At 42.9% G+C, this 9,206-nt stretch overlaps 1 protein-coding gene across 1 annotated transcript in view; it reads right to left on the minus strand.

The window, feature by feature from the left end:
- SLC16A12 (solute carrier family 16 member 12) overlaps positions 1–7,828 on the minus strand; it is a gene marked incomplete at its 5' end in the record, with an annotated part of 16,665 nt that extends 8,837 nt beyond the window's left edge. The window contains 3 exons of the mRNA XM_008051622.1: positions 355–934; positions 3,932–4,075; positions 7,725–7,828. Coding sequence (XP_008049813.1) covers positions 355–934; positions 3,932–4,075; positions 7,725–7,828 — 828 coding nt within the window. The remainder of the gene's footprint in view (positions 1–354; positions 935–3,931; positions 4,076–7,724) is intronic.
- Positions 7,829–9,206: the final 1,378 nt, after the last annotated feature.

The raw sequence follows: 9,206 nt of genomic DNA on the forward strand, positions 1-9,206 counted from the left end.
AAAAAAAAAAAAAAAAAATTATAAGAGAAATTCAAATTTCAATGTGCATAAATAAACACAGCCACTCTTGTTTGTTTACATATTGCCTTTGGTTGCTTTTGTGTTCTCACAGCAGAGCTGGGTAGTTGTGACAAAAATCATATGACTTAAACCAAAAATGTTGACTGTCTGATCCTTTACAGAAAAAGTTTGCCAACCCCTGCTCTAGAAGAGCCGGCAGGGGAGTTGTCTTCAGATATTACAGACTTGCTAACATTATTTAGACCTAGGTATACCACAGGGTAAGAAGATGAGGGAAAACTCAAGGTTTAAAGTCCCCTGTTGGGGAACCAGTTGTGGTTTCATGGATTTTACCTTCGGTCGGTCAGCCATCCAAAGGTGATATTGCCAATAATGTCAATCACCCCAAGTATGGACATGAGAAAAGCAGCTTGCTGGTGACTCACTCCGACACTCAAAGCATAAGGCACCAAGTACACGAAGAGAGGGCTGCAGCCATAAGCCATAAACAGGACAGAGATGGCTAATACAACAAAGTCTGACATCAGCAAAAAACTATATTCCTGCTGCAAAGAGCAACAGAGGCAAGTCTGCACCCATTCTTTGGTCAAAGGTGAATAGGCAGACGCCCGCTGACAGTCTTCTTTCTGAGTTCTACAGAAATGGTTCTGCTCTGGAGTAGCATGGTCCTCGTTTAGAGTAATTGGCCGCATCAAGGCACCACAGACACAGAGGTTCAGAACAAAGCCCCCAAGAATGAGTAATGCTCCCCGCCAGGAAAACTGCTCAATGAGGAGTTGGACCACAGGAGCCAGGATGAAGGTGCCAATGCCACTTCCCGACATGGCGATCCCATAAGCGAGGGCTTTCCGTCTGCTGAAGTACTTGCCAACCATGGCGATGGCTGGAGAGTAACAAAGTGCAAATCCAAGACCTGGGGATAAAGAGAGCTCTGTGAGAGCCGGCACTCCATGAAAAGCCAATGGAAGAAGATATCTCAGATTAACATTATTTAAATTAAAGAGAATCTGACTTGCTGATAAACCGTTTTAAACTGTTTTGTACACCAAACTGGAGATGAATCTCCCCTCATCATTCAGAATTTGGAAAATGTAGAATATATATGACTTTCTTCTTAAGACCATCATTAAGGAAATATGACTTATTAAAATTAAATGAATTATGCAAACTAAATTAGAATTAACAAGAAAATCTGGATAGTGCCAACCAAGGACACATATGTCTCCTCCTTTTTTTTTTTTATTTTGAGTGGGAGTCTCACTCTGTCGCCCAGACTGGAGTGCAGTGGCCGCTCCCGGCCGCAGCCTCGACCTGCTGGGCTCCGGCGATCCTTCCACTTCAGTCTTCCAAGTAGCCGGAATTACAGGCATGTGCTACCACACCCGGCTGATTTTTTGATTTATTGTAGAGATGAGGTCTCGCAGCCCAGGCGGGTCTCGAACCCGCGGGCTCAGGCAATCCACTCGCCTCAGCCTCCCAAAAGCGCGGGATTACAGGCTGAGCCACCGAGCCTGGCCTCTTTTTTTTTTTTTTAAATTAAATTACTCAGATAATTGCCTTAACTCTTCACTGCCTGTGAAGACACAACTCTGATCACCTGTACTGCTCTGGAATTTGGATTGAAATAGCATATAGTACTCCCTGAAAGTTCCAGAGTAAATTTCACATAGTTGAGAAGCATCATGAGAATCTTACATGTGAATATAATGTCACTTAATGTCAAAAGAAAAGTGTTGACCACCCAGAAAGCTTTTCTTTTTTTTTTTGAGTTGGAGTCTCACTGTCGCGCTCAGACTGGAGGGCAGTGGCCGCTCCCGGCCACCGCAGCCTCGACCTGCTGGGCTCTGGTGATTCTTCCGCCTCAGCCTTCCAAGTAGCTGGAACTACAGGCGCACACTACCACGCCTGGCTAATTTTTTAAATTTATTTATTGTAGAGATGAGGTCTCGCCTGCCCAGGCGGGTCTCGAACTCGCGGGCTCAGGCAATCCACTCACCTCAGCCTCCCAAAGGCGCGGGATTACAGGCTGAACCACCGAGCCTGGCCCAGAAAGCTTTTTAAAAGATGCTTCAGTTTCTATTACTTTTTTTTTTTTTCTTTGAATCGGAGTCTCTCACTTCACTGCCGAGTCTGGAGTGCAGTGGCAAGCTCACAGCCACTGCAGTCTCAACCTGCTGGGCTCAGGCGATCCTTCCACCTCAGCCTTCCAAGTAGTTGGACTACAAGTACATGCCACCATGCCCAGCTAATTTTTTGATTTATTGTAGAGATGAGGTCTCACCAAGTTGCCCAGACTGGTCTCGAACCCATGAACTCAGGCAATTCTCTCACCTCGGCCTCTCAAAGTGCTGGGATTATAGACATGAGCCACCACCCCCAGCCTCCATTACTTTTTAAGTCAAAAAAATCTGAAGGGCATTAGGCCTGGAATTCATGGCAACCAGAATGTCAGAGAAGGAAAAGGAAAAGCACCTTCCGCTCCTGTTTCCATCTGCAGGGCTAGAGAGCTGGCGATCCAGAGTTGTCCAGACTGAGAAGTTTCTGGATGTGGGACTTCCAGTGCTAAAACTAGGTCAGTTTTAGCTGTCTTAAACAAGGACAGTTTAGAACAGTGACTGGTCAACTGGAGCCCACTGGTCACCATAGCAACAGCCAGGCCCTTTGGGTTAGTTACTAGGAGTGGATGCACCTTATTGCACTGACAAAGTTAGATTTACCACCTGACAATGAGGTTACATCTTTTATTAACTTGGTTCATGCTACCCCAGTGACACAATACCCAGAGAGGAATTAGAGCTACTCTCTACACCCCTCTGAGTGATGGGGAGACCACTATTCCAATCCTACCAACCAATTCTTCTTGATTCTCTGCAGTCCCATTAAGTGTGATTTACAGAATGCACATGGTGCTTCTCTTTCCATGGGATTCACTATGGTTCACTGAAGTGATACTTCCATAGCATTGAGAAAGATGGTACAATATAAGAATAGTCACAATGAGGGGCTTTTTAAAAAATTGGAAACTCTCATTTTTTAGACAATTATGTTCATTATAAATAAAGCAGGGGGAGGCCAGGCTTGGTGGTTCAGCCTGTAATCCCAGCACATTGGGAGGCTGAGTTGAGTGGATTGCTTAAGTTCGTGGGTTTGAGACCAGCACGGGCAGCTTGGCGAGACCTCGTCTCTACAATAAATCAAAAAAATTAGCTGGGCGCGGTAGTGTGTGCCTGTAGTTCTGGCTACTTGAAAGGTTGAGATGGAAGGATCACCGGAGCCCAGCAGGTCGACGCTGCAGTGGCTGTGAGCGTGCCACAGCACTCCAGCCTGGGCAACCAAGTGAGACTCCAACTCAAGAAATAAATAAATAAAAATAAAAAATAATAAAGCAGGGGTCCGGGCGCAGTGGCTCAAGCCTGTAATTCCAGCACTTTGGGAGGCCAAGGGATTCGAGACCAGCCTGCGTAAATTGGCAAGACCTCATCTCTACAATAAATCAAAAAATTAAAATCAAAAAATAAAATAAAGCAGAGGCAACTCAGATTGATGGTAGATAGTATTTGATGGCAGATAGTCTTGGCAAAGATGCTGGGAGAATGACCATGGCTGAAAATTTATGTCACCTTGGGTAATACTTTGTTTCTTCTGAGTTCACAATCTCGGCCATACACTAATGCTAAAGACAAGGCCAGCAGTTCCTTTTATCACATGGTTGAATTAAAGTGGTGCATTTTCATTAGGGTGATGCAATCCCATTTCCAGGTCCATTTAACTGCTGGGTCGGTAGACATAAGCTAGGCCAGCTAAACTGTGCATCTAACAAAATTAATATTTTATGAATTATTGCTCTATTGATGTGCTTGGCAATCCCTGGATGGGGTGGGGTGAGGCAAGTGGTACAAAGGGTCCTTACCTGTAAGAACTCCCAGAGTGAGGTAGAGGTGCTTCAGGCTGGTGGCAAAGGAGCCGAGGATGAGACCAGTAGATGCAAGCAAGCCACCAAGCATGATTCCCACTTGACAGGACAAATGGTTACTGACAACACTCCCAAGTGGAGCTTCAAAAACAATAATAAACAGGTTCAACAGAGAAGTGCTGAGGGCACTGTGAAAAGGCTGAGGTGTTGCATTGGCAGAGCAGAGAACAATCGACCTTTAAAGCATTGAGCTCATCGCACTAATTCTACACTTTGGATAGAGGCCTGGAGGGAAAGGAAGTGATTTGTCCATGGTCTCATACAGAATAAGTGGCAGAACTGGGATAGAACGTGTCTCCTGACTCACATTTCAGCACTCATTCCTCTTCATCCTATTAGTCACAGCAGCGGACAACAGAGGTTTTGTTTTGTTTTGTGTTGGAGTGTCACTCTGTTGCCCAGGCTGGAGCACAGTGGCATGCTCACGGTCACCGCAGCTTCGACTAGCTGACTCAGGTGATCCTTCTAACTTGGCCTCCAAAGTAGCTGGAACTAGGCACAGCCACCACACTTGGCTATTTTTTGATTTATTGAGGAGACACGGTCTTGCCAAGTTGCTCAGACTGGTCTCAGATCTCTGGGCTCAGGCAATCCTCTCACCTCTACCTTCCAAAGTGCTGGGATTTCAGGCATAAGCCACCGCGCCTGGCAGGAGGATTTTTAATTAAAAAACAAAGCAACCTTCCCACAATACCATATCATATCTTAAATTTCTTTCTTTCTTTCTTTCCTTCTTTCCTTCTTCCTTCCTTCCTTTCTTTTTTTTTTTTGAGTTGGAGTCTCACTCTATCGCCCAGACTGGAGTGCAGTGGCCGCCCAGCTGATTTTTTGATTTATTGTAGAGATGAGGTCTCGCTGCCCAGGCGGGTCTTGAACCCGCGGGCTCAGGCAATCCACTCACCTCAGCCTCCCAAAGGCGCGGAATTACAGGCTGAGCCACTGAGCCCAGCTCCTTCCTTCCTTTCAAGCTGGAGTCTCACTCCAGCTCTCAAGCTGGAGTGCTATGGCATGCTCATGGCCACCACAGCCTCAATCTGGTGGCCTCAGGAGATGTTTCCATCTCAGCTTTCCAAATAGCTGAAACTATAGGCATGTGCCACCATGCCCTGCTACATTTTTTTGATTTATAGTAGAGACAAGGTCTCGCCAAGTTGCCCAGGCTGGTCTCAAACCCCTGGGCTCAGGCAATCTTCTCACCTCCTAAAGTACCACGCCCGGCTTAGGGTGTTTTTTAAATAGTGGATCAACTCTATTTAAACGGACACGCAGACCAGGCACAATGGCTGACACCTGTAATCCCAGAATTCTGGATGGCTGAGGCAGGAGGATTGCTTAAGCCCAAAGTTTGAGACCAGCCTGGGCAAAATAGTAAGACCTCATCTCTATAAAATATCAAAAAATTAGCTGAGTGTGGTGGTGCATGCCTGTAATCACAGCTACTCAGGAGGCTGAGGCAGGAGGATCACTTGATCCCAGGAGTTTGAGGCTTATGCCACTGCACTCCAGCCTGGGTGACAGAATGAGATCGCAACTCAACAAGATGACAACAAAACTACATGCTACTTGCACAGGATGTTTGCTATGGTAGTGATCATATGCCATTAGTTATAATGATGACAGTTAATTGGTAGAGAAAGACAGTAGGCAACGCCAAATGACCACAGCAGTGTCATGCAGTGAAAGACCAGGGAGAGAGAACTTACACAAGTTTCTCCATCTAGCACTGCTTTCAGACTTCAGCACACCCTGTGGATGAGCTATCAAAACCCAGGATATCTCAGAAAAAGGCTTCACACCCATGGTGACATTTTGGTTGGCCTCACTCTGTCCGTGATTTATCAGTGTATCTGAATTATGTTGACCTCAAAGTTTATAGAATATGAATTAATGCTAGAAGAGGCCAAAAAGGAATTCAGAGGGCTATGGCATTCCCAATGTCACCAAGAAGCATAGCTCAGGGCAACTGACACCGAATGTGAAGTTATTTTACTCTCTTACTTTTATAGTCTCCCAGACTAATGACAGGAGTGATGGGGCAGGTAGGGAGAGAGAGACATATGAATTTTCTTCTAAGGAACAATTCATGTCGATCCAAATAACTCCTAGTAATTCTCTGACTTTAGTACCTCCTAGCAATAAGATCAGAAGAGCCAATTCTCTCGCTATCTGTAGAGTGTGATCATTTTTGTATTGATCAGGTTGAAATTGGGAGCCGCCTCAACTGTCCACTTCTCTGTTCATTGTAGAACAGATCTGTTCCCAATGGGCGACCCAGGTGTGATTCTGCAGCCTTCTGTCCATATTCTGAACTCTAACGTTCAAATGTTATATTACCAGGTGAGCAGGTGGGTATATGGTAATTGGGTAAAAGAGGCTTCTCGTTCTTTCATAGAATTTAAATATGCTGCATCTGACATGACCTGCTCAAAGCCTCACACAGTCACTGAGACCACATTGGTCAACCAAGGCCATTCATTCTACATTGGGGATTACGAATATCCTCCAAAAGATAACTGTGAGGGAAATGTCACCTTTGTCCTCTGAGAAAAATAAATATGGCTGTCTTGTGCTGATATAAAGGCTGTGACTAATAGTGTGACCCCCTGAAAATTAAGTGATTGATTGTTTTACTGGTTAAAAAAAAAGAGTCTACAAAACCCAAATATATAATTTTTGATCCCTTAAGAACTTTTTATCCATTGAGAGAGTCAGCTTAGTCTTCCATGAAGCTTGCTATTCGTTTTAGAATTTCTCTCAAATTCCACCCAACCAAAGAAATACATTTCAGCACAATTCAACTGATTGCTGAGAGTATATATATTTTTCTAGAAATAAATGAGTCAGCACCTAGAATGGAATCAGAGGAGGTTATTATGAGTTACTGAATAAAACACATAGTATTTCCTTTTTGCCACCAAGACATGGCCTGAAGAGATGAAAGTTTTTGAAAATTCTCAGGATTCATTTAAATGAAAGGATTCAGTGGGTCTAGGCTGCAAGCAATTTGATCCCATCTTAGAAACTCTCTAAGACACCAACTTAATAATTTTAGCTTGAAATGTATAAAAAGGAAAATCTCAAGGATTGTCACCCTCTACTTTATAGATGGAACGTTAGTTTCCACAAGTCTCTAAAACACTCTACATACCCTATATGATACCTTTAGCATTTCTGAAATGAAATCATAGCCATAGTGAATATGTTTATCCCATGATTACATGATCCTACTCTTCCCAATACTTCTCTAAGCACGAGGATTTATGCATGAAAAAAATGAAATCCATAAGCCAAATTTCAAACCTGCAGAGAAGGGAACAGAATGCAAACAAAATTGAGATGTGGTATAACACTGCAGGCACTCATCTAAGGAGATCATATAGAAATGGTTAATGGTGCTATTCAATGACTGTTTACATGACTGGAGAGTGAGAAGGCTACAGTATTTGGAAGAGAGATGCCAAGCATACACTTTGGGGTAATCTGCTTCCAAATCAGGATAGGTTCCAACTATCTGTTCTAGCTAACATTAGCCAAGACCATTAATTCCAAGAGCAAGACTGACTGGCTTTGGCTGAAGGTAGGATCAATCTTTTCTTTTCATATAGTCTTGGCCATTTTTTAATATAGCCATTCTACTTAGGAAAACTTATAATCAAGGTCACTAGATGGTCATGTCATGCAACTGTTCAAAAGTAGCCTGTAATTGTCCATCCTGGTAAGTGATACTCACCACAGAGCATGGTCACACAATCTACAATGGAATGGATCCATGCTGTTTGTGCATAATCCTGAGCGAAGTATGTCTGGAACTCCACAAAAAAAATTGAGATACATCTGAAAATACAATACAGATATTTGATTAAAAAAAAAGTGAATGAATGTGGATTTGAACCAGAACTTAAAAGGTTTAATTCAATCAGCTGTTTTAGTCTCCAAGGGTTTTGATTGCTGGACCAAAATAAATAGAAAATCAGAAGTTGATCATTTGGGCCATTCTGGAGAACAAGAACAAATGTTCAACCAGCAGAGGGGCTGAAGCCAAGTAGATGTGAAGATCACTGCTGTAGGGAAGGTTTTATAGAAAAGAAAACAGGTCAAGAACACAGATTCTTACTCATCTTAGTATTTTGCTAATAGCTACAGCTTCTAAGAGGTTGTTTATACAAGTTAGAATCTGATAATAAAGAGTTACACACCACCCAGCAATTTCACTTCTAGGATTAACACAAAGGTAATAAGCAGATGACAATAATAATAATAACAACAACAGATATATGAAAGGATATATTCTGGAGAACTATTTGTTTTTTCAGTCAGCGTCTCACTCTGTCGCCCAGGCCGGAGTGCAGTGGCATGCTCGCAGCCATCATAGTCTTGACCTGCTGGGCTCAGGTGATCCTTCCGCCTCAGCCTTCCAAGTAGCTGGAACCACAAGCACACAGCACCATGCACAGCTAATTTTTGATTTATTGTAGAGATGAGGTCTCACCATGTTGCCCAGGCTGGTCTCAAACCCATGGGCTCAGGCAATCCTCACGTCCCTGCCTCCCAAAGTGCTGGGATTACAGGCTTGAGCCACCACACCTGGACAAAACTGGCATAACCAAATATTGTAACTAGCTGTTCATCAATAAAGGACTGGCTAAATAAATCATGGCATATTAACAAAATGAAATGCTATTAAATATTAAAGATGATAATGTATTCCTTAATTTGGAAATACATTTACAGTATGATAGTAAGTAAAAATGATACAAGGTAATTCATACAGTAAGAACTTATCTTGGTAAAAACATAGTTTATATAAATAGAAAAAGCCTAAAAGCTTGTACACCAAAATGTGCCCAATCATTATACATGATGGTAAGATAATGAATGATCATTTTTGTTTTCATTGTACATCTTGAACTGTTTTACAATAAATGTGATTTCTTATATAGCCAGAAATGTGTATATGTGTGTGCGTGCAGAGAAAGGGAAAGAAATATTCATGTTGAAAAATAATTACCTAGAGAAAAAAAGATAGACGCAAACTTGAAGCAATAGTTTGTATCACTGTACAACGTGGAAAAGCTGCACCCTGATTAGCATGGCATCCTAATTCAGGGCAGCATGACTTTAAAGCCTGTGACAAGAAGGGAGCAAATTAGACCTATGGCTTGAGGGTTGAGGTGAGAGGCTATTAATCTCCTTGGATGGGGCCAAATTCCAA

The sequence above is a fragment of the Carlito syrichta genome, unplaced genomic scaffold, assembly GCF_000164805.1.
Source record: "Carlito syrichta isolate Samal-C Ts95f unplaced genomic scaffold, Tarsius_syrichta-2.0.1 Scaffold206543, whole genome shotgun sequence".
NCBI classification, from domain to species: domain Eukaryota; kingdom Metazoa; phylum Chordata; class Mammalia; order Primates; family Tarsiidae; genus Carlito; species Carlito syrichta.